Genomic DNA, 25,133 nt, shown 5'->3' on the forward strand with positions numbered 1-25,133 from the left:
AGTAGCTAGAAATGGCGTTAGGTTTAAAACGAGCACTAGATATCCTGCTAGGCCTTTGAAAAAATAAAGCTCAGACGTGCCGATTTTGAATTTTCCCCGTTTGTCGTCATACGGGGACATGTTACCCCCCCTTTCTCTTCTATTCTCTCAGAGAATTTGGCACCCCAATGAGACAATGAGCTACGACCGTGTGAGCGCCACACGTGTGTGTGTGTGTGTGTGTGTGTGTGTGTGTGTGTGTGTGTGTGTGTGTGTGTGTGTGTGTGTGTGTGTGTGTGTGTGTGTGTGTGTGTGTGTGTGTGTGTGTGTGTGTGAGAAAACACACACTGTAACGCAAGTGTTATACACTTCTTTGTTAGTTGGATAACCGTTCTGCTGTTGGTTTTATGGCGCATAACACGTCAGGTTCTCTGACGTCTCTGGTATTTCTACAACGAGAATCGTAGTGGGGGTTATCCAAGCCATGGTTGAGAAGGAATTGAGGGAATGGAACTTTGGCTTTGACTCCCTGAAGTACATGAGCACCAAGGCTGAATTTCTTGAACGTCTTTAAATACTGTATTAGGGGCCCAATAACAGCTTTATAAAAGCATTCATAAAGTAGCATGCCATGGGATCTTTAAGGATCACCTAGCTTCCTCCCTATAGTCATTACATACATGAGGACAGTTTTTTCTACAGTTTGTCCCAAATTTTGTGCATCTTTCATAAAAAATACTCCCCTTTTCTGGGCTTAGCTGCTATATTATTATTTTCACTACATGTTGATGAATTCCCATGAGCAGAATATTTCTAATCAGCTCATCGAATTAACGAATAAATGAATGAAATAATGTATAGTTTCGATTAACAGAATTCTAACCACATACAAGGTTATAAGAGCCACCTTACACTCGATTTCAAATCGGCCATCGCTCGGACAAACCCCAGGGCCTCGGCGGTGGCTGAGCGGATGTTTTCCACTCGACCTTCCTGAAAACGACGGATGGACGCGCTCTCGTAGGTGGACACCAGGCGTCCGTGACACCTGCAGAGTCAGAAGGGACCCTTCCTTAAAGCGGGAGGTCTGTTGTTTGGTGGATCCATAGCTAGAGAGCATATCTAGTCCTGTCTGTGTCTTACTTGTAGTAGGCTAGCTGCAGGGCGACCTGGATGTAGGCGTCCGGGCTCATCTTCTGCTTCTTGATGAACTCCTTCCCGTACTCGTGGAACTTATGAACGTCCATGTCCAAATTTCTCACCTGCCTGGACGCGGGCAAAAGTACAGTTGGGATTACCAACGTTTGGAAGGAGGGAGACAAGGGGAGAGAAGAAACAATTTAATAAAGGAGAAAGAAAGACTTCTGTTTTCCTTTTTTTTGGTATATTTGTATTTTCTGGAGAAAGCATGCAGTGAGATTAGACCTGTTGAGTTTGTCTTCAGAAGAGGAGAGGTGCTTGTGAATTTCTGGAGTGCATTTCCAGCGTAGCCTGCGAGGAGCGGGAAGCTCACTCACGCTTGCAGCTCTAACCAGTTTAGACGGACTGCCTCTCCTGGGGTCACAAAGAACCATGTGTTTCAGTTGGTGGCAAATGGCTGCCGATTCCCAACCTAAAGGTGCTAAACAGCTAAACAGCTCCTTATTTATAACCCTGTGTCTGTATTCACGTTGCTTTGGGTAAAAGCATCTCCTAAATGACTTAATAGTAAATTTAATTTAATTTCTAAAATCACATGACTGAGTTTGTACTCACATGTATTTGAGGAGGTACTCTGTGCATTGCACAAGGACGATCCCCTCAAAAGCAGAATGCTCACACACCACTCCGCAGCAGCCATCGGATCCTATGACAAACTAACACAGACATTTTTACAGTACCATCACTTATACATGCATTTTGTCATTCACCAGACACTGTCATCCAAGCAACTGATGAAGTGATGCTGAGAACAATCAACATTTGCGTAAGTGTAGAGGCAGGGTTACCACAACAGTAGATAAGGTTGACTTGCAGCCCCAGTCTGATTATCTGACGTGCTATTCATTCCACACGCTAACATGTTAAATGTATGCTGTCTTGGCAGAGTCGACACAGACTAGGGGGACAAATGAATGATGTAGTTCCAACCAGATGAATTCTTCATCAAAACATGGAGAAACAGCTAATGATGACTTTGGAAGCTATGGGGTCTTCGTCCAATGGGATCTTCGAGATCATTCCTAATCATATTCTTTATTTTTTGGGCATGCAATTATGCCAAAAAATGGGGCATGCCATGGATCATGAGTGGTTTGAGCTTCCCTTCGATCTTTCTTTATTAAAATCTTCTTTCTATCTTCTCCCTCTGTCTTTGTGTCTTCTATATTATTTGTTGCCTGCTTTCCTCCCTTCTTTCTTCGCAGCTTATAATTCAAAAATGTATAGCTTATGTCCAGAGCACCTGGAAGTAGGCTAATCAATCACTACTGGAATACAATCTGCACATCATACCCCAATAGTCATAGGTCTACTTTCCCATCTCTGCATTACCTGCATGGGCTTGTCATACCAGCGGTTTCCCCCGTTCTTAGCCCCGCCTCCTCCATGCAGCATCAGCTTGGCCCTGGAGGTGTCAGTCAAATCGAGGCCAGACGATTGGTCAAGACACACCAGACATAGGCACCTCTCGATCATATCCAGAGCATCCCTGTTTGTGGACTCTAAAGAGAAGGACACCAAACCGTTAACTGCAGAGAACACATGCGCTTGACCCTCCATGCGTATGGAAAACATTCATATCAGTTGGAGCTTTACATTTCCTGTGGTTAAAACCTTACCTTTCATGAGCACCCGGCGGGACTCCGCCCACTCGGTGCGACCGTCTGAAGTGAGTAGACCAATAGGAGGGAGGCGCTCCTCCTCGCTGTCGGCCATTTTAGAGATCCTGTCCAGCTGGGTCAGCAGGTCTCTCTCGTTGAGTCGACGGAAGTTGATCACCACGTCCATGACGAAGAACTACAGAGTAGAAGCACTTTGTACTCATTTTATTTTTACCAAATTGTTTTAAATCCTACTTAAGGACATTGATATATGGCGTGAAATGTTTGTCTTCAGTCCACAGAAATCTTCCAATGTAGTTTTTGTTAGTATTTTGATGAATTATTATTGGATAGTGTTTTTGTTGCAGCACTCCTAGCTCTTCTAATCCATCTCTACAATACGTCTGAAACACCAGCCGCCATAACACATCATACATCGTCTGCATCGTCAGCCAAACAAAGCCCCATATGAACTCTCAATGAAGTCACAAAGCCGAAGGTTGCTGGTTAATCTTTGCATAAATGTCACGCTCGGCACACTTAATTAACTAAACAGAGAACGCTTGTCACCCGGGGTGCCGTTCACTAATCACTTTTCTCTCGCATTGCCGTTAACAAGAGGTCCTTCTGAACCTCTTATTTTCCGTCAGTGGTGATCCATATGCTGTGTCGTGACAAGGCCACAACGTGGAGTCCATCCCTCAGTCTAATTAGCTGAAACAATCTGCCAGACATGTTTCATGTTCATGTTGTGTGAGCACAGTAATTAGGATGAGGAGATAAGTGATGGGGAACGACGATGCCTTTATCGTCTTAAAACCCCTTCTTAAATACCATAAGCAGCTGAACACATTTTAAAGAGATGGCTTTAGAACCAGTTATCTTTTGTTGTTTTTACATGGATGTTTTGAGTGTTTGCTTTTCCATCTTACATGGTATGTCTCACTATATATTGTTCTGTATTTGAATAAAACAGCCTAGGCCCACAGGGCAGGATAGTTTAGTGGCTAGAGTGTCTGAAAAGGACCTGGGTTTGAGACCCCCATATCCACAGTCTAACCTAGTAATCCTTGAGCAAGAAGCTACCAGTTACCTGCTCCTTACTCACCTTTTTTCTGAATTCCCTGTGGTTCGCTTTGGATGAAAGCTTCTATCATATGCTTGACAAATCAATAATCGCATAGCATATACTATACTGCATATAACTCTTTATAACAGAAATGTCCCTTTGCATGTTCTTTAATCCAACGCATTGTGGTTTGGTAGCCTCTCTCTCTGGTGTCTGACCTGGTAGTCTCTCTCTCTAGTGTCTGACCTGGTAGCCTCTCTCTCTGGTGTCTGACCTGGTAGTCTCTCTCTCTGGGGTCTGACCTGGTAGCCTCTCTCTCTGGTGTCTGACCTGGTAGTCTCTCTCTCTGGTGTCTGACCTGGTAGTCTCTCTCTCTGGTGTCTGACCTGGTAGTCTCTCTCTCTGGTGTCTGACCTGGTAGTCTCTCTCTCTGGTGTCTGACCTGGTAGTCTCTCTCTCTGGTGTCTGACCTGGTAGTCTCTCTCTCTGGTGTTTGACCTGGTAGTCTCTCTCTCTGGTGTCTGACCTGGTAGTCTCTCTCTCTGGTGTCTGACCTGGTAGTCTCTCTCTCTGGTGTCTGACCTGGTTTCTGCAGGCCACGATGATGTGCTCAGGCTCTGGCATCACGCTGCTCTGCTGGGCCACTAGTGTGTCCCTCTGGGGCCCCGGTAGGCGGTAGGAGGTGAACAGGCGGTAGTACTGCTCCATGCACAGAGGAGTGCCAGCCAGCTGACCCCGCGCATAGTCCAAAGGCAAGGAGCGCCTACACACAATACGCAAACACACATGTGCGCACACACACATATACACAAACACAGTAAGACACACATCATGCATTGCTTTGTCAGTTGTGATACGTTTTCTTTACTTTCTTTGACATAGATGTTGAGAAATGTGTTTCTGTTTGTGTGTGTGTGAGTCTGTGTTTAAAATGGGATTGCTCGTTTGACTTACGTATCGAGGAGGGATTTGTACTCTAACATCCCTGAAATCAGGTGAGCAGCGAACCTGAGGAAAAACGTCACAGCCGAGACATGCTTCAACTTAATCAACTGTTAAAAGGTGATCATTCTTGCCAGATCAATACAATGTTCACCAAACTGAAACCATTCGGAGTCGTTATGTCAAGGCCATTGACTCTTGTTATCCTCCACCTTCACACCCCCCACCCCTATGCCTTATAAGAATAGCAACTATAAGTCACGGAAGTGTTCAACTAAGGCGTCATGCAATGGAAACACATCACACCGCAAAATGTCATATTATTTTACACCTTCGCAGCATTGGCAACCTTTTTACACAAATGACCCTGGACTTGTCAATGTCACAGTGCCGAATTACCATGTTATACATACAGAATGATAACACACACTCACACACATGCAGCTGGTACCTTAGTGAGTCTATGGGAGCCCGGAAGTGCTGTGGAGGGAACACCATGACCGGACTGGAGTTGATGGGCAGGGCCATTCGGTTGGCCAGGTACATGTCATTCAGCCAGTAGTCATACACCTGGAGAGTAGTCAGGTACATGTCATTCAGCCAGTAGTCATACACCTGGGGATGAGTCAGGTACATGTCATTCAGCCAGTAGTCATACACCTGGGGATGAGTCAGGTACATGTCATTCAGCCAGTAGTCATACACCTGGAGAGTAGTCAGGTACATGTCATTCAGCCAGTAGTCATACACCTGGGGATGAGTCAGGTACAGGTCATGCAGCCAGTAGTCATACACCTGGGGATAGTCAGGTACATGTCCTTCAGTAGTCTTACACCTGGGGAGTAGTCTGGTATAAATATAATTCAGTCAGTAGTCATAAACCTGGAGAGTCGTCAGGTACATGTCCTTCAGTAGTCATACACCTGAGGATGGTCAGGTACATGTCCTTCAGTAGTCTTACAAAGTGGGAGGAGAGGGAGACTGGGATTCCTGGGATTCTTTGCACTTTTTGTCTAGCTCTTTTGCATTAGCATAAAAGCTCTTTGCATCACATGGTAGTTCAAAATGATTAAAAGAAGGGACTTGTAAACAGAATACATTAATAATCAAGCAGAAACAAAATGAAGTAGTAAACATGATTGGGGATGGGAGGATGATCATATAGATAGGAATTTTGCTAAAAGTTGTAAAGATTTTTATGGAAACAATCAAGGTGAATTCATCAGCTCAATGAAAAGCAGACATGGATGAAGAAACAGAAGAGAGGTCATTAATGTAGAAAGTGTTAGAGATCAAACAATTCAAACGTCTCCTGACCAACGATTCCCTTTACATTAGACCCACGTAACAAAAGCATTGTACATGCTTCTAGCGGTCATCAGTCTGTCTTGTAGCTGGGCTCGCCCTGCAGGTGACATGTCAGGAAAGAAGGTTTTTGTTCAATTCTTGAATTGAAAGAAAGAAGCACATCTGTTGTGGATGTGTGAACCAGTCTTGAAATATCAAACTTTCTGTCAAAGCTCCGTACATGTTTGTGGCGCTACGTATTCTCCTATTAGTTGTCTAGGCAAGGATTGAAAACACAAAGGGAAGTGTTGAAATATGAACATTGACTATAGGTCTAGTTATCACAATGAACATATGGATGTTCATATGTTCTATGAACATATGATCCTGCTTGCAGTCTGTGTGTGTGTGTGTGTGTGTGTGTGTGTGTGTGCGTGCGTGCGTGCGTGCGTGCGCGCGTGCGTGCGTGTGTGTGGGCTGGCTCTAGTTTACATTTGCATGCCTTTGTGTTTGTGTGAGAGTGGCATTCTGTTTCCTTCATTAATAAAGTTCACCACATTGCATCGTCCCCCTGAGATGACTGCGTAGTGTTATATTCACCCAGTTGGCTCTGTTTTCGCTCCTCTCCAGGAGCCTGCGCTGCAGCAGCTCCCCGAGGCCCCCAGGAGCCCCAAACGTAGTCACTATCTTCAGGGTCTCCTGATACTGCTCCTCTGTCAGCAGGGGCCGCAGGGTCCTCAGGTAGAGGTCCAGCGTGTCCCCCAGGGCGGGCACGGGCAGCTTGGGCAGAGCCTGGCCAACGGAGGAGCAGGAGAACCTCATAAGCTTTCGATCGGCTGGGACGCATTAAGAGCCAACTCATCTGGACTGGATTTGAAGTATAACATATTCATTCACTCTGATCTATGTAAAGTCAATACTACTGGTTAAAACTATGTCCTAATTAGACAGCAAAAAAATGTAATAGACTATAACATAATAGTTCTAAATAAACCCATCAGATTGTGAGGAATTAACTTTAAAGTAATAAAGATTGTCCATTTTAAGACTTAAACATTGTTTCATATCATTGTACCTATGCTCTCACATCATGCCATACGTCATGATTTGCATAATCTGTATTTACATCACCCCCTCCTTGCTCTGTCTCGCGCTCCCGGTCCAGAACGGGCATGATGGAGGCGCAAGGCGCAAGGCGTGGTCGGTCAGGTGAATTTCCTCTCGGCTCAGCTCCAGTTCTGCGTGTGCGTAAAATACATGACATGACATGGTGTCCGACCTCACCCTCGGTTGCAGTAATGCTGGTTGGTACGCGTCGGGAGGCATTCCCTGTACCGTGGAAGATAACGGTGCCATACCTCTGGAACCGCGGGAACGGTAATTACGCACCGAATGTACAGCGCATTTTTTTAATCCATGACTCAGAAAACTTTTGACGTCCAATTCAACAGTCATATAAATCACAAAGGCATACAATGTAGGACTTTATCACTACAAACTTGCTGGTTTTTGCTTTGCTATTTGTTTACAATGTGTTTCTTACAAAAATAAATATTTTTTATGCCTATACTACTACCTATACTAATCATCATATCAGGTCAACTTACCAAAAAGTAGCAATTTAATCCATAACCCCTGAAGGCAAAGAGGTCTCAGGTGTGTTCGTCATGAAAGGATCCATCTCCATAGAATAGTCGCCCAAAATCGTCAGCTCCACGCCCAGCTGTGGACTGAGTGGTAATCCTGTGTGTGCCTGCCCCACCGGTAGTTTGTTGGCAGGAGGGGAGGGAAGGAGGAGAAGAAGGGGTACCTTCAGTCGGGCCAACCAGACTCCTCCCACCAGCCTACGTACACCGCCGTGCACGGACAAGTGCGTCCCTCCTGCAATTGTTTCATCACGCACCATAACACAGGCCTAGGTGTGCAGATTAAGGTGATGCGGATGAACACGCTACTTCGGGAAGTGTGTTTTTCTTTTAATTGCTTTCTTCAAGTCAGCCAATTATGTCCTTATCTCCTTGAAGGTGCGGTGTATACAATAGGCGTGTTGATTGATACTTATGCACGGTCAAAGCAATGTAGTCCATGTTAACTTCACAATTTCTCTAAAAACAAATAGTATACTTTTGACCTAAAGTACCTGCAGAATTTGAAAACTGTTATTCAAATGTATGGGCTATTATTGATCAGTGAGGTCGGTTGTGGACGTACATGACCTCTCCAATAGTAACGTACGGTTTCAGTAACTCTATTGCGTGTTGTTTGTTTTGTTCTGCACTAAAACTCAATTGAATTTTTATTTGATCAAATTAATGCATCTTGAAATGTCAGGAGAAATGTTATTAATGATCGTTGTAGTTGAGGATAATTTAATTATTGTGGAATAATAGTTGTTTATGAATAGGCCCATGGAAATTACGTGTGTGATATTTGTTAGGCTGTATATAGTGTGTTTATTGGAAGAATAATTGGTAAACCAGAGCTGTTTCACATACTTATATTTAATTATGTACAATAATATACACATTTGTACAGTTGGGAATTTATAAATGTTAGGCTATGCATTCCAGTCAGGACATCATCCAAAATAAACAGAATATAGAGTACAGACATCAAGACACGGTCCACTTCAATTCAGTTTAATCTATGGTATCTCTCTAAAAGTAGCACGTATTGCATATGATTTCAGCAGCACAATTCTGGCAAAATGAACATAATCTGATAGACATTTGATTTTCCTTTTTTTTCCTTTTAGTCAAAACACAATTACATACAATCCCTGAAGCTGACACGAAATCCATGGTTTACAATGATAGCATATTCTTTCTTTTTCTTTTAACGACACAGTTACGCTCAAGTTAATACGCGCTTTTTCTCTTATTGAGATGACCACACGCGTCCTCAGGGACGGGGCACCGAACGGACTTTAGAGGGGACTCTTGTGTTGCATAACGTAGATGGAGAACAAACGAGTATATTGATGGGAATGTACTGTCATGTCGTTGATATTGGCACTTTGATACTTCGACCGCCACTTCACGGCTGGCGTTATTACGCGTACTCCCCGCCCGAGGACTCCTCCTCGGAGTAGGAGCGCTGCGCAAACGTCTCCACGCCGTTCTCGTCTATGGTCGTGCACAGGCCCTTTCTCCTCTTTTCGCGGTCCTCCATCTTGATGGTGTTGTACAGTCCCGTCGGCCCGTCCTCCAGCAGCATGTCGCGCGCCGAGAAGGACGGCTTCATCTGGGACACTTTCCTCAGCAGGATGAGCGCCGGTGCGTAAAGCACGTTGGCCAGGCCCATGCCCAGGTTCAGTTGCACAAAGCCCAGGTTGTGCACGATCTGTCCGGCGACGATGGGCCCCATCGCGTACGCCACGCAGTAGGAGATGTCCGCGATGGCGTACACGCTCCCGTACACGGACACGTGACGCACGTCCACTAGGAAGCCCAGGGTGGGCAGCAGCGCCGTGTCCACCAGGGCGATGCCGAAGCAGATCCCGCACAGCGGGATCATCAGCTGCCCGAAGTTCTTGCACGCGGGCACGGTGCACGAGCTGGCCCCGATGAACACCATGCCGATGGCCCCGTAGAACCACTGCAGGTGGGGGTACTTCTCCGCCAGTTTCACCGTCAGGTAAACGCCGAGCACATGCGGGAAAAAGGCGGGAAACCACGTCATCCCGATCTCCCACTCGCTGGCGTTCATGGTGTCCTCCATCCAGTTGGCGATGGTGGGCTCGAGGAAGGCCAGCGGGATGTTGCAGGTGGTGAGCGCACCGGCCACCACGGCGATGTAGGGGTCGAACATCAGCTTGTAGATGGGGGTCCCCACGGGCATGTTGGCCCTCTCCTTGTTGGAGAACGGTTTCAACACGGCCAGGCACATGATGCCGTCGATGAGACATATGACGGCCAGGACCAGGAAGGGCACGCGCTTCCCAGCGAACTGGTAGAGGATGCCTCCAAATGGGGGCGCCACGAGGCTCCCGAAGGAGATGAAGGCCAGCGCGATACCCAGAGCTCGGCTCCGCTCGCGCTCCTCAGTGTACGTGTCCGCGATGAGCGCGATGCCCGCGGTGTCCGCGAACGCTGAGCCGAAGCCCTGCATGCTGCGCGCCAGGAACAGCGTCGCGTAATTCTCCGCGAAGGCGAACGTGAGCGTGGAGAGGAACATGACGTTGAGTCCGATGAACAGCGGGATGTCATAACCGATGCGGTCTATCAACGTGCCGCTAATCGGGTTGATGAGGAGCTGCAGGATGGCTTTGGAAGCGAAAAGTACCCCGATCTGCAGGTCGAAGTTACCCTTGGTTACTTTTGGGACCGTGCCGTTGGTGAAGTTGTAGTGCTGGACGGGACGGGCGTGTTCCGCTTCGATCTGCAGTTCTGCCAGGTAGTCGGGGATGATCGGCACGATCACCATGTACAGCATGTTGTCTAACAAAAGTGCAACACAAACTATGACCAGGATAATCCGTCTCTGGCGGTCCGGGTTCTGCATGGCGGTGCCCAGCTGCTTACTTCGTTCGCTCATTTGGGACAGTTTCATGGCGGCTGTTTGGGCCAAATTAGCCATCGCTGGCCCCTCCGGTTCACCTTCCGGCTCCATCACGTCTTGTTTCCCCCGCTCGGTGACTGTTCTCTTGAGAAGAAGAAAAAAGGAAAACCGTCTCAACCGTCGGATCGAACTCTCTATCAGATTATGCGCTTAAGGCGCATCCGCTCAATGTGGGTCTCTGAGTCGCTAACCCGTGGTTGATTTCCCGTATGATTGACACTACCTTGCTCGTATGCTGCGCCGTCTGTCATTGGATGCACATTTGGACTCCCGTGAATCGGACGCGTTTTATCCCCGTCGCCCGTCTTTGCTTCATTGTCTCTTATTCCGTCATTCGGGTGACGCGCAGGCCCCTTGACAGCATCCACTCCGACTAGCAGTCCGGGCTTCCCCCAAGTTTAGGGGATTCACTTGGCAGTTGAATGGTGGTTTTCATTCACGCACGCCGTGCCGGTGTCGGACCTCCAGCAGACCCTTCTGGACCAACTCTCTCGGTCGTCTTCAGTCACCTGTAACGCTGTGAGCTATGTCATCATTCCACATCAACGGGGCTGGTTTTGTTGGCCGTGGCAGGACTACACATCACTGCGGTTTGTCGACTCCCTTAGGTGCCCAACCCCCCCCACTCCTCCTCCCCCTACACACACTAAAACACACACACACACACACACGCGCGCGCGCGCACACGCACGCACACACACACACACACACACACACACGCGCACACACACACACACACACACGCTCCTTCCCCTCCCATCTTCCGAGATGGCGTGACGCACAGGCACAGCCTCGATGCCCTCCGCTATATGTTTTATACTAATTGGAATAAGGGGATGGACGAAAAGCGCCAAGTCACCAAATGTCTTGTTTCTGCTTCTCCTGCTCGCACGTTTTGCATGAATACACACACGGTGAATCGGAACCGCACTGGGTCGCACGTGAAAGGAAACTAACTTAGTCGGAGTTTCACATACGAAGGAATACATAGGCCTACACATGTTCACATCTCAACTATTCGAGAATAATTTGTTGAGGCTTTACTTACAATAAAATTGCTCATTACACCACTTTTCTTATTTTTATTTGGTTTATTATTCGTTTAATAAGACCTATTTAGTGACTAAATGACCGACAACAGGCAGTAGGCTATATAATAGCTTAATGCAGAAAAACGGAGTATAAACATAGTCTGGATGAATCTATATCTTTAATCCTTTTAATCAAAAGCGTAGGCTATACACACGAGAGGGTTAACCAGTAGTTACCGTTGTTGGATCAGCGAGTCTTCCCTAAGGGTTCGGTTAACAGGCGGTTTAGCCCTTGTATGAGGGCGCCATCTAGCGGTGCGTAATGGGCATCAGCCCCGAATGGACGGAAGAGCGGATTTGAACTCCCGCAGAAGAGCACTGACATCTTGTGGCGATTGGCTGAATTATCAGTAAAAACAACACACTTCAATCACAGATTGTGTTTCTTAAAACCCCATGTAAACTGTCCTATGTACATTGAAACTATACCCTATCAATTATACCCGTATATTTCGAAATGATTGAATAGGGTTAGGGTGGTAGGGAGGATTTATATGTAGTATTTGCCTTGGGTGCAGAGATTAGACCTATTCTTTCCGACGCATTTAATTACAAGGAGACTTATTTTGTCGCAGTTCAAAGGCTCTTGTAATGGGAAAAATAGATAGTTGTCCTATTCCCACCAGTAGATGTCGTGTAAAACACTTTTCTGCAAACAGGACAAACGGCCATATTCCACGCACGATCACGCGCAAACGCACACACACACACACACACACACACACACACACACACACACACACACACACACACACACACACACACACACACGCACACACACGCGCACACATTGAAATTATTTCCCTAGATGTTCTTATTCACACATTTGTGTACACTTGTGCGAATGCATCCATGGTCTTTCTTCTATCGTTGTTTATTTCATTCATTCTTCAGTCGTTCATTCTTTGGGACTTTCTATTCAAGCAATGTATGTTTTATTTTTGTTGTATTGGTTGCTTTTCAGGGGGCAGTCAGACTGGCACTCATAACTGGATTGGCTGAGTTAGAGGATCAACATTTTTTCCCTTTTGATTCCGCTCTTATCTGATTCGAAACCAAGCTCGAGAGATTCAAGACCATGGTGTAATCTTTTGCATTTGCCAAAGTATTAATTTCTGACGGTCAGACAAAATCCCACACCATGTAGCCAAATGCACACAGCCTAAACATCAGTGACTTGAATGGAGGCCATATATTAAATAACTGTTTCTATTTATAACATGTGTTGTTGGTTGAGGGTTGTTGGGGACGACGAATATGACGACAAACTACACTCACATAAGCAAACTATTAGGCAGTTTATGGCTGGAATTAACAGTTTAACAGGTTTGTATCTACAGCTGAAGTTCAATCCTCACATTTAATGAGAAATAAACAGGAGATAGACTATTCCAAATGATCTAATGTGGAGCTTTAAATAATTCAAAAGTCCTGTTGTTTCACACCATATGGCCTAGCAGAGCTATAGTCTTAAAAGACAGGCTGAAACTGTGTCTGTTTTGGAAACTCTAAAAGTTGATTAACAGAGATGGATAATCCATGCAACTGAATGGATTGACGGCAAAAGATTACGTCACCACCACTACGCCTGTGAATACAATTAATGTAATGAAAACCGTGCTGCCTTCGAGTGTTGATGGCAGAGTAGGCTCTAGGCCAAGCTAAACCATCTATCACCGGAGAGGTGAAGGAGTGAAGTAGATGCATATCGATCAATACAGTTAAATAATCCACCTGTAGCCGAATCTATATGGTTGTGAAAAATAATTGATTGCATTGAGAAGTGGAAACTAACATAGGGTGAAACAGTAAAACCAATATCATAGTCTGGTAAGACATAGTCCTTGCTTACATCATGTTGTTATAGCCTTAATTGTATTGACAATGTTTTGGAAGTTCATCTTCTAAGAACCTTTTCAGAAATAGGGTTGGTTGAATGTGGCTCCAACCCTGGCTTCTGTGCAGGGGTAACCACATATAGTCCGCTGTATACAGTTCAAAAGAATAGTTGACTGAATTAAAACAGAGGGCTTTCAAAGAGCAGTGACGCACAGCCCTGCTTTAATCCAGCTCACACTACAAATGTTAATCCTTTAAAATATACATTTCCTTAAATAGACGGTTGTATTAAACGCAAGACAAAGGAAAAGACAGAGGACAAAGCATAATATTAAAATGTTATGCAAATATAATTGTATTTAGTGATGGGCATCTGCAGCTTGTTAATACAAGTGTGTGTGTGTGGTGAGACACCATGTTTACATCTGAGGGGTTGTCCCAAGCCAAGGTCAGAGATTGACTGGAGAAATACGAGCAGATGTTACCACAACATCACCATTGATTGTTCTGTTACTGCTGTGTGTGAGTGTGTGTTTTTATGTGTGTGTGTGTGTGTGTGTGTGTGTGTGTGTGTGTGTGTGTGTGTGTGTGTGTGTGTGTCTGTCTGTCTGTCTGTCTGTCTGTCTGTCTGTCTGTCTGTCTGTCTGTCTGTCTGTCTGTCTGTCTGTCTGTCTGTCTGTCTGTCTGTCTGTCTGTCTGTCTGTCTGTCTGTCTGTCTGTCTGTCTGTCTGTCTGTCTGTCTGTGTGTGTGTGTGTGTGTGTGTGTGTGTGTGTGTGTGTGTGTGTGTGTGTGTGTGTGTGTGTGTGTGTGTGTGTGTGTGTGTGTGTGTGTGTGTGTGTGTGTGTGTGTGTGTTTGTAGTCCAATGGGGTGGACAGTTATATAATCTGCTCCACATCCGACAGCCTAGCCCATCTATGCAGTCAAGTAACTGGTAGAGCCAGAGCAGAGGACTGACGTTTCACCTCCTTCCAAGGCCTGCCTGCCCCTCTGGGCCTGAGCTCCAGCACAGACCCTCAGCAGTGGCTGCTCACTCAGCCCTCAGTACCAGGCAAAGGAAGCACTCCTGCATAATTGTAAAGCACTTTATTATTACGTGAAGCAGAGAATTTAAATTTATGACACAGAATATCATTCTCCATTATGGCTTGGAAATCAGTCCCACCTCTCCCTGCAAAAGCCACTCCCCTAAAATACGTGGCTGGCTGGCTGGCTATAGATCTTCCTAGCCTTTTAGAAGACTCTTGTCACGTGGCATGAGTGCACTGGCAGTGTGCGCACAGGTTACCAGGTAGGTGGGTAGACAGACAGGTAAGCAATCCAATCGTTTCATTCGGGTCTAATGAAATGGTTGGACAGGTTTATTACAGGCACTCTGAAAGCCACAGATACCAGATTTTTGTCCGTTTTTTGAGAAAGAGAATTGCAACAAATATGAAAAATATTGCTTCCAAAAATGGTTGCCTAGCCTAAGTAAACAATTCTGTAATGCACATACTATTATATTATTAAATGTTATTACATTATTATATAATACATATGGACGGAGAATATTCTATATTTTTTGAAAATATGGGGTAGCCATATGTTTTGGCAATGTAATATTACATAGTTGTTTGGATTACAAATCTTTCAACTCCTGTTGTCTGTAGTGAGTTCATCATATGGCAACCTTGCTTTGTCACTTCAGGTTTTAGTTACGTAAACTGTCCAAAAGATATTTAGTCTGACGTAGGCCGTGTTCCTGTGTAATCCCCTCAACAAGCCCATATGAAAAGTTAATTGGTTTACCCAGCCCCCACCCCAAAAAAAATAATCCTTATCAAACTGTAAGTTCCTGAATCTGTTGGACAGGACAACTTCTGGGCTAGCAAGGGAAGTCAAAGCTGATAAAAAAAAAAGGACAGGAAATCAAAAATGAGAAAAATATACAAAAATTATGGTTTTCTGCCAGAGATTTGGATTGAAAGTATGCGATAATCCATCTGTTTTTAGACTTGGACTGAGCCAAGGAAGAACAAATCTCTGAGCGATGTTATCAGCAGAAAAATATGCTGCTGATAAGAGCTTTGATGACGTGTCACCATGAGACCGGTGAAATGACCTGATGATAGGAAACATTTGGGGTAACATTTCAACAACATGAGTGTTTGTTTGTCTGGTGTTCGTGCATTCATGTGTATCTCTGTTTATTTGAGTGTATTTTCTTTTGTGAATTTGATTGTGTGTGTGTGTGTATGCACATGCATAAGTGACTGCTGATGTCAAGGATTTGGCTTTCAGTTCTAAGGTTGGGGTTAGGGTTAGGTTTCTTATTGGTTTGGGTAAGGGTTACCCCCTTTGAGTCCAGTTTATTGTAAAAACTGCATGTTGATGCCCTTGAGGAAATGAAAGTGCATGAATCATTTATTTCTATAAAGTGTGATAAGTACATGGTCTCTTGATGCAAAGAAATCTAAATTATCGACATCATTGGTTAGTCTCTTAACTTAGCTATATGTTGTTTTAAAGGAAATTTAGATACATTTCTAGAATATATAGGCAGGGGACACCAAGAGTTCAAGTGGGACGTATTGATCTGCAGTCACATGCGTCACACTAAGCTAAACACATGTGTTTACACTTTTACTGTTTTTATTATAAACCATATGCTTTTGTAATAAAAAAGAAAAGAAAAGCATAGACATCATTTGTTAGTTGAAAAAAAAATGTTGGCTTAAATTGTTGGTTTACTTGTATATAGATTTAAGGAGAATTTAACCAAGTTAACATTTGTTCTATAGTCAATTTATCATTTGCTTTTTTTTCATCTGCATTGTGGGACATTTTCCCACAGGGATTAGAGACGGTTTCCTTTGAAACCTCGTTTGAAAGTGGGATCTGTCAGGGGGCTATCGGAGGCTTGGAGAGTGTGAAGAACGAGGGATATAAATAACCGACACTTGGCCTCTAGCCGTCTCTTGTCATTCATCATCTCAGCCGATCACTCCCAGCATGCCGCTCTGCAGCTGACTGGAACAGCTGTCCACAACACAGCTGTACTGGGAGGAGCGTTACTGAACCCTCCTGAAGGAGGATACATGAACACACAAGGGTGAGAGGAGTCCACACATTCATGTCTCTTCTGGCCAAAAAGGGGACGATTCGTTAGCTTTGTAACCCAAAACTGGGTTTAGACCAGGTTTAATTCAGTAGGTCACAGGGGCTATAGGATAGTGTAATTATTATGCAGTAATCAAATCTGAATGCATACAATGGACAATCTTGTGGCACGGCAACGCTCAGGCAGTTTAGGAAGCTACATTTGTGTGTGTTGTAACGTGTAAACATCGATGGACACACAGAGTTTGCACATTCAGTTTGGTTTATTATTTAGTTGATTAAGACATCTTCATAAAGTCCTTTGTCACGGCCAAACAATTCATAGAAGACCAATTGTGGCGGGTCATCACAGAAATAAAGCAAACAATTCTTCAAATAACACAATTACTTTGATATACAACATTATTATTCAAAATGAAAGGGCAATCAATGACGAGAGCGAATTAGGGTGAGTGTAGCTGAACCACATTAATACATATTCACACATGTATATTTGTGTACATGTATGTGTATATATATGCACGCATATATATATATACATATATATATATATATATATATATATATATATATATGTATATATATCTTGTGAGAAAAATCATCAAGTGAATCATTACAATAACTACAAGTGAAGTTTTGAACGCCACCGTCTTGAGCTGAACTCAATGGTTGATGGGTGGAGGAATGATGGTATTGAGGCTGCTTGGTGATGTCATTACACACCTTTACATTCTGTGATTGTCAAAGCTTGAGTTTGTGACAACATCCTAAACTACCTCTTTGATGTCGTAGGCCTATGAACTAAGCAGCAATTTTCCAGCCTGGTTGTATTCAGTTAAATGAAAACGGTTCCCAAAACGTGCGTTTGTGAATAATCCTATCCATGAGCTCAGTGCATTAGGAGCCCAACCGACTAGAAGTATGGCTTGATTATATAATGGCCAGGCATTTGTGATTAAGTATTATTGAATGGATGGTCGGACAAAATCGTAAAATAAATTAAATATGGGTTATCTTTGCAAACTAGTCTGAGGTAATTTGTTTGAGAAAGCAACTGTGAAGTAGATAGCATATTACTGTTAGCGACAAGCATTTAGGGTATCGCTGTAAGAGGATGAAGTTAGAGACTGGACCTTCTTAACAGACTGAGTGGATTTCAGAAATTAGTTTGGAGCCTCACTCTTGCCTAATATAATTGTACTCCTAATTCAGTTGATATTGATGTTTATCTAGATCTCACTTCACTAAAAAGCCATTTCTTGATATTCTTATATTTGGCATCGTGCTTCCAGCACCAGATCTCCTTGTTCTTTTTTTAGATCTAAATTTGAAAGCAGAGACATGCCTGGACTACTTAGTAATCTCCAAAGTATAGCTGTAACTAAAGGAATTTTATAAAATATGCTTTTGTTCACAGGATTATTATTTATATAGCAAACAGACAGTCTCTTATTAAACCAATTCTAAGCCTAGGCTGACTGAAAGAGAGGGAAGGAATGGGAAAAATATTCCACCAATGCACAAAGATAATTGACGGAAGAAATCTTGTTGCTATGGTATGTATCCCCCAATATGTGTTGCTGCCATTGTACTTAGATAACATTGTGCTAATTGTTTGTGCTACAATTTTTTGCAATCTATTTTGTCCACCTTGGAATGGATTCAAACATACAGTACATGGATCATAAAATAAATCATGTCAAAGTTGTATGACAGTAAACCCTGCAATAACCCTGGCAAATCTGCTTGATACTCCAGGGCGTTACATCTTTTCCCTGTATCAACATTAAACATTAAACTCGGACAGTGGCAGAAATGCTGGTGCAAAAGGCTGTCATATGTGAAATACTTCTAAATATATTAATTTGTCACAAGTGGAAGTGTCCACCCAGATGTCCATGAGGGGGCACCAGAAAATAGGCGAAATAGGGGCCCTTTAACGTTACAGGGGCCCCGGCAGTAGTGACCGACAACAAATCCACGATACACACTCCACTAAACCACTGTACGCATACACAACACCCACGAGCACGCACAACCTTGAAACAAACAAACAAACATATCAAAAGTACCTTCCAAAGAGAAATGACCAGGGCAGCGAGCGTACTACTTGAGTTTTTATTTGGACTTGTTCTCAATCTGAGGCACTTCTTGAGGCACGATCTTCTCCCCGGTGAGGAGTTGCCAGATGCCCCCGCGGTAGTTCTCGTTTCCCAGGGCGTACAGGAACACGTTGAAGGTGGGCGCTGTCTTTGCCAGGATAGGAGCCATCTGTAGGGGAACAGGCACGCAAACCCTTTCAAATACTTCACACACATGAATGGATGAATGGATGGATGAAAGGATGAATGACTAGATATTCTATTTAGGACTTTGTTTGTCCCAGAGGCTAGGTTGACTATGAGCACTCATTATATCACATTTCAGAGAATGACCGGGGAATAAATAGTATATGTACTGTTAAGTTAAGTGGTAACTGGCTATTAGATAAGTATATACATTTAAAGAGGTGCACCAAGATATCTTTTGCCTGCCTTAACCAGATTCAGACATACAATTCATCAGTGTCCATACAGAAGGTTTGCTTGAGTTTGATATTTCAGTGCTTACAATTATTATTTCAGTGTAGTATCTTGTAAATGACATGGCCATCCGTCAGCTAATAGTGTAGTGTGCTCTGTGAGAAACTGTGTTTAGAGTGGACTGTGCCAGCCTTTGTATAAGACAATTTAGATTTGAAACTGCTCCCAGCTTATTATTGACCAATCAGCGAATCTCTTCTCCGATTGTTTCAGGAAATCCATCTTATCCATCAAGGGAGTCGGTAGTGATAGTTCAAAGGTCAAAGGCTTCCTTACCATCCTCAGCTTTGGGGAGACCAGTGAGGCGTTCTCAATAGCAGCGTAGAAAGCCAGGATTCCATAGGGACCCCAGCAGAACAGGAGAGTCTTCAGAGGGGTGCTGGCATTGAACTGCAGATCCATACATCAACCCATGGAGAGAAAGAGAGAGAGAGAGAGAAACAATCGTGAGCAAGTGATGGTGTGTGTAGATAATGGAGTGTGTGAGTGAGTGCGTGGAAAATGCTAAAGTATTGAATACAAAGGTGGGGGGTTGGGCATTAAGAGAGAGGAGATAAAGCATATGAGTGAGTGAGTGAGAGAATGAGTTAGTGAGAGAGAGAGAGAGAGAGAGAGAGAGAGAGAGCGAGAGAGAGAGAGAGAGAGAGAGAGAGAGAGAGAGAGAGAGAGAGAGAGAGAGAGAGAGAGAGAGAGAGAGAGAGAGAGAGAGAGAGTCGAAGAGAGTCGAAGAAAGAATATGAAAGGAAAATATATATTCCTATTCCTCTCACATGGGATGAGATGAATAGAAACAGGAGCACAAAACTGTGCCCTTGTGACAATAAAGAAAAGATTAGAGAATAAGACCCTGATGCCAAAAAGCTCAATTGCATGCATGGCTTCTGGTCACATGTCGAGGATAAAACTGGGGGAATTAACCCCCAAAAGAAACTAGCCATTGTGCGGAGAGAGGTCTAATCTCTGTCCAGGTTCACCGTGAACAGGGCTCTAAGTCGTAGTGTATTTACACTGGTCATCTCCCATCACCTCCCCATCACTGCTATGAGGTTTGCTGTTAGACTCTGCTTTGCCCTGTCACTACTGCAGCCGACACTCAACAATTCCATTCAATATGTTGTTGTGTCTTGGAGTTGGATGTTGACAACAACAACATCAGCTAGGGATTACATAACTCCGTGGTTGAAGAGAGGAATGCGTGTGTTGTAGCCACGTTGCCTCTTTGTGCTTGGTTGTAAAATGCGCCACTCAAATAACTGCGAGTAATGAGCTTACGCAACAACAAACACTCCAAAGACCTGATCCAGGGCCTGAGGTTGCCCACGAACAGGGCCCCCTATTCACACCCTCTCTACTTAAATTGTCCTTTTCACGCACAACCCACTACTGGACACACACTGAGACACTAAAGCTGGTCCCCCCTGCAGCCATGACCTACATCGAGGCTGAATTGCCTCGGTTCATTCAGCTCCTCTACGACGCAATGAAAACAAGATGTTCAGTCATGCTGAAAGATCTTCATCTCTTGCCGGAGGGCAGAGTTAAGGGCTTAGGAGGCTCCGTCTCTCCTTCAGGTATTACTACTACGAGCTAGGACCAGAAGAGAACTGATGAAAGGGGGCCCTACAATTGGTTGTTAGGGTGGCGTCGGTGAAGGTTGAGATTGTGTGTGGAGATTGTTCTGATGGATATGGTAATGTTTGAGATGGTAATGATGGTTGTTGTGTTAGGGGTGGTGATAGTGGTCATGGGGATGATAGTGGTCATGTTGATGGTGGAGGTAGGGCTGTACGGCTGTAGTTGCTCCTGGTGGTGTTGGTGGTCGTTTTGGGGGTTGCGGGGATGATAGTGGTCATGGTAGCGATGGTGGTGACGGAGGGGGTGGTTGCGTGTTGGTGGTGGTAAGAGTGGTCATGATAGCGGTCACGGCAGTGATGCTGGTGGGGGTGCTGGTGAAGGTAGTGGTCGTGTGGCGAGTTGGTGGTGAGAATGGTATGGTAGTGATGGTGGTGGTGGAGATGTTGAGTGTTGATAGGGGTGGTGATCGTGGCTAGGTGGTCATGGTATTGATGGTGGTGGTGGAGATGTTGAGTGTTGATAGGGGTGGTGAACGTGGCTAGGTGGTCATGGTAGTGATGGTGGTGGTGGTGGATAAAGTGTGTGGTGAGGCGGTCAGGATATAGTGCTGTTGCGCTGAAATGGGTTCTCACCCTTGGGTTTCCGGTCTTCTTGAACTTCTGGTCAATGGACTGGTAGGAGGACATGACCACGAAGATCTGGACCACCATGTTGAAGACGGTCATGGGGATCAGGTAAGAGACATAGTTCCTACACAACAGGGGGGAATCACAATCATTGTTTTTCATGTCGCTCACAAACAAAAGTAAGATGATACAATATCTACTTGATTCCTCCCAGATGGGGAATGCGAGTGTCGCAGCGTAGTGTAGCAGATTCAGGACTTTATTGCCAATTCAACAATTTGATTGGATTTTTTTTCTCGAGTGCCAAAGGAAATACTTTTGGATAAGCACTGCCTAACCGTCCCCCCAAGCAGGAAGAGGCAGAACATCCCTCTCCTGTTCTCTTTGTCAAAGCTTCTTTCTTTGTATGTGTTTGTTTTCGCCCCTCGGGCTAGGCTTAGGGTCTTTTTACGACCCTATTGGGTCGTAAACATGGCCTGTGTGAAGCCCTTTGCGACTGTGACCATGATTAAGGACCATACAAGCAAGGCTTGACTTGAACAAAAGACACATCCACGGTTAATAACGATCGATTGAGATGACACGTTGGACCCGATATACACTGGGTTGCTTCAATGTGTTATTTTCTATCTGCTAGAATGCTGAATGGAATGGGATATTGACTTGAGGGGTTCTATCACGGACTGCACCCTTCGGTGTGTCTTACCGGTCTCCCTTGGTGTAGTCCAAGGTGCAACAGCTCCTGAGGGGTTCGTAGTCGTACGTTCCCCATCCGATCAGGGGCATGGCGGACCAGAATGCGCTGAACAGCCAGATGAACACGCTCAGGGTGACGGCACTGCTCCACTGCAGTTTGGTCCCTGGGGAACACAAAGGAAGAACACGTTCATTAGTGAATCCTACATTAATAATACATTGATAAGATGAGGATGAAGAATGGCGCTTGTTAGTGAATATATAGAATAGACGATGTGCCACTGGGAGCTGATAAAGCTATGCTATGAATGATACACTGATATATTTTTTTCTTTGGCTCAAAACAAAGAAGCAGTAGCCTGACTGCTATGTTCAAATGACATTTGTTCAAAGCAGTCGTTTAATTGCACTATAGGCTCTTTTTTTGTATCGTCCTGTTTTGATCAGTGTATATGCCAATGTTGTTATCAATAAAAAATCATTTGCACAAGGCAAGCCGATGCACTTCACCATGTTGATAAGAGAATTAAAATGAGAAGAATTATGGGACAAAAAAATCAAGGGATATTTAGCATAGAAAAATAATTTGTGATTAATCGCGATTAATTAGAGTTAACTATGACATTAATGCGATTAATCACGATTAAATATCTTAATCGCTTGATAGCTCTAATTTTAACACATGAATAAAAGTGGATAATAAATAATAAAAAATATTGACTAGTTTTGACTGTCCAACCACTTTATTTATTTTACAATTCTATGTTGATGCCAGGGACTGCCATTGTAATTGTGTTGTGTTGTGGTCTTGTACAGCTGTACAATGACAGTAAAGTTTCTTGGACCTTAACTTCACTGCCAATCCCAGAGGGTTGGCCTTTAAATGCTATTGTTTTGATTGGATTGTGTCTGCATGGTTGGCCCCTTTGATGCACTTTGTAGTTGATGGGGTGTTGGGCTCACAGCTGTCTCAATGTGCCTCCACATGTGCTTGTTAAATAGACCTAGAGCCAAGTCCTATAGGCTGCCTAAACATAGTGAATAGACTGGCATTTTTCAAATACCAATAGCCTTTTGTGCAGATGATGTCTGGGAAATAATGATCTCCTATTGAGCTTAATCTTCACAAGAGGGTATGGCTAAGGGTGATGAATTGGGTCGGTCGGAGATGATTAATTGAGGCTTACTGGTGCAGTACTGGTGATATCTGTCCCATGCGATGGCGGCAACAAAATGGATGCTGGCAAGAGCTACTGTGAAACCTTGGAAACCGTGGGTCTGGCAACCATCGGAGCCATACGGCCAGTACCTTTAGAAACACAGTACAAGACGACATAGTTGTTTTTTAAATAATGGAAACAATTTAATAAATATGTCATACAGAGGGTTAATATAGGGCATTTTAATTGGTCTGCCTTTGACCCGTGTGTTTATCAAATGATGGATGGTGTGGAAGCTGGTGAACCGTAGTGATTCTATAACTCTCATTATCTCTCCCCCTCCCCTCTGTGCATCACCTGACAAGGATTTAGCAGCAAAGGGCAGAGCTCCACAGAAAACAACAAACAAACGTAGTAGCGTTGCTGTTCAATGGAGCGTAGTACGTTGCTGGTGAATCGCTTTTGTTGACTTTTAACCGACAGATAACATCATCAACCCTATCCTATTAGTGTCAGCAAGTGTTGACGAAGCAGCTGAAGCATTGCTCCAACCACCGCGCCTTCGTCCCTAGTACTACCCACATCCCTTTCTATATCAAAGTAACAAATCGATTAATGCACAGAACGTGGACGTGACGTCACTCACCTCAAAAAGCTGGAGAAAGCCGCGACGCTGGCATTCATGGAGATTCCAATATCAGCCATTGCCAAACTGAAAACGAGGAAATTGCTGGGGGTCCTCAGTTCTTTCACTTTGCAGAAAGCCACGATAGTAACAGCATTGAGGATGATTCCAAGGAGTCCTGGTCATAACAACATATACAGACGTTAGTCTCCAAATCATGAGCATCAATTCAAATGAACGCACTCAGTGCGCCCGGCGATGTGCAATATATAGCCTACGTTTTGTTTTTAAAAATTGCCTAGGCTACGCATACATTTATCCATGGAATATTCCTTGCTGCATAGGTAATAACACATGCATTACACGTAAACATTGCCCTATCTGCCCTATCGCTCTTGTCTTGTTAACCCAAGACAGACGGGCGCTGGGTCCGGTCATGGGTTAAACACATTATGAGGACAACAACAATGCATCGCATTGTTTCGGGTTGATGTCCATCACAAATCAATCCAAATGCTTACCCTCCACCAGCAGAAATGATCCAAAGGAGAAAACGTCGAAGTCCGAGAAGCCCTCCGGTAAAGGGTAAGCCGAGACCATCCTGACGGCGAAGTGTAACTAAACAGAGACAAGAGAGAGACCACTGACTGCTTACTGTCCACTTGTTATGATGTGCCTCAATATGCTCCAAGGAAACGGGGCTTTTAAAGGGGTATTTCACGTGAAAAGCATGCATGTAATTATGTAAAGCCCCCCTCTCCTCCCCTCCTTTCTGGACAAATCTGTAGAAGAATGCCTTAATGAACGTAGCAGCACAAACCACCACCCTAATGCGCGTTCGCCCGCCGCTGCAGATAAAAGCCCTCAATTAGTTACACAACAAGCCTTTGTGTGTCTGCGCGACCACCGCTGCCGTTCCTGAAGTCTGATACAATGTTTTTTTTTTGTTGTGTTTAAATAGACCCACACACATATTCACTTCTGTAACGACAACAGGTGTCCGTGAGGATGATGCATAAAATAAATACAGGCAAAACGGTCGTGACTGCAATGATGAACATTATGAGATTGCTTCCATTGCCTTCACTTATTGATCGATTGGATATTGATCGATTGAATAGGTCGTTAATGATCACATTTTAATAAATGAATTCATGTTGTGATTTGCTTATTGTCGTATTGAAAATGAAATAGGCTCTA

At 44.3% G+C, this 25,133-nt stretch overlaps 3 protein-coding genes across 4 annotated transcripts in view; all 3 read right to left on the reverse strand.

Annotated features, from left to right (window-relative positions):
• The window catches only part of chata (choline O-acetyltransferase a), a 13,587-nt gene extending 5,661 nt beyond the window's left edge, over nucleotides 1-7,926 (reverse strand). For both annotated transcript variants that reach the window (XM_030379381.1, XM_030379382.1), the window contains exons 1-12: nucleotides 7,686-7,926; nucleotides 7,205-7,316; nucleotides 6,679-6,870; nucleotides 5,243-5,361; nucleotides 4,804-4,857; nucleotides 4,432-4,612; nucleotides 2,799-2,976; nucleotides 2,512-2,681; nucleotides 1,735-1,835; nucleotides 1,405-1,533; nucleotides 1,123-1,245; nucleotides 892-1,027 (exon numbers count right to left, since the gene is read on the reverse strand). In XM_030379381.1, the coding sequence (XP_030235241.1) occupies nucleotides 892-1,027; nucleotides 1,123-1,245; nucleotides 1,405-1,533; nucleotides 1,735-1,835; nucleotides 2,512-2,681; nucleotides 2,799-2,976; nucleotides 4,432-4,612; nucleotides 4,804-4,857; nucleotides 5,243-5,361; nucleotides 6,679-6,870; nucleotides 7,205-7,252 (1,431 nt within the window). In that variant the 5' untranslated portion in view covers nucleotides 7,253-7,316; nucleotides 7,686-7,926. The remainder of the gene's footprint in view (nucleotides 1-891; nucleotides 1,028-1,122; nucleotides 1,246-1,404; nucleotides 1,534-1,734; nucleotides 1,836-2,511; nucleotides 2,682-2,798; nucleotides 2,977-4,431; nucleotides 4,613-4,803; nucleotides 4,858-5,242; nucleotides 5,362-6,678; nucleotides 6,871-7,204; nucleotides 7,317-7,685) is intronic.
• Nucleotides 7,927-8,559: 633 nt separating this feature from the next.
• Nucleotides 8,560-11,245, reverse strand: slc18a3a (solute carrier family 18 member 3a). The gene is made up of 2 exons (XM_030379926.1): nucleotides 10,862-11,245; nucleotides 8,560-10,722 (listed from the first exon to the last, which is right to left on the reverse strand). The coding sequence occupies exon 2, from the start codon at nucleotides 10,687-10,689 to the stop codon at nucleotides 9,130-9,132; it is 1,560 nt and encodes a 519-aa protein (XP_030235786.1). The 5' UTR covers nucleotides 10,690-10,722; nucleotides 10,862-11,245; the 3' UTR covers nucleotides 8,560-9,129.
• A 7,523-nt stretch (nucleotides 11,246-18,768) lies between these two features.
• On the reverse strand, nucleotides 18,769-24,808 carry rgra (retinal G protein coupled receptor a). The gene is made up of 7 exons (XM_030379348.1): nucleotides 24,455-24,808; nucleotides 23,955-24,111; nucleotides 23,336-23,457; nucleotides 22,159-22,312; nucleotides 21,459-21,576; nucleotides 19,528-19,641; nucleotides 18,769-18,940 (listed from the first exon to the last, which is right to left on the reverse strand). Exons 1-7 carry the CDS (start codon nucleotides 24,531-24,533, stop codon nucleotides 18,788-18,790), a joined length of 897 nt encoding a protein of 298 aa, XP_030235208.1. The 5' UTR covers nucleotides 24,534-24,808; the 3' UTR covers nucleotides 18,769-18,787.
• Nucleotides 24,809-25,133: the final 325 nt, after the last annotated feature.

This window comes from Gadus morhua, chromosome 15, assembly GCF_902167405.1.
Source record: "Gadus morhua chromosome 15, gadMor3.0, whole genome shotgun sequence".
NCBI lineage: Eukaryota > Metazoa > Chordata > Actinopteri > Gadiformes > Gadidae > Gadus > Gadus morhua.

Excerpts from the sequence above, each read along its gene's own strand:
- slc18a3a (XM_030379926.1), bottom strand. The coding sequence starts at position 10,689 with ATGGAGCCGGAAGGTGAACCGGAGGGGCCAGCGATGGCTAATTTGGCC.
- rgra (XM_030379348.1), bottom strand. The coding sequence starts at position 24,533 with ATGGTCTCGGCTTACCCTTTACCGGAGGGCTTCTCGGACTTCGACGTT. Across the intron at positions 23,458-23,954 it reads GCTTTCTCCAGCTTTTTGAG|GTACTGGCCGTATGGCTCCG; the intron begins GTGAGTGACGTC and ends GTGTTTCTAAAG. Across the intron at positions 22,313-23,335 it reads ATATCACCAGTACTGCACCA|GGACCAAACTGCAGTGGAGC; the intron begins GTAAGCCTCAAT and ends TGTGTTCCCCAG.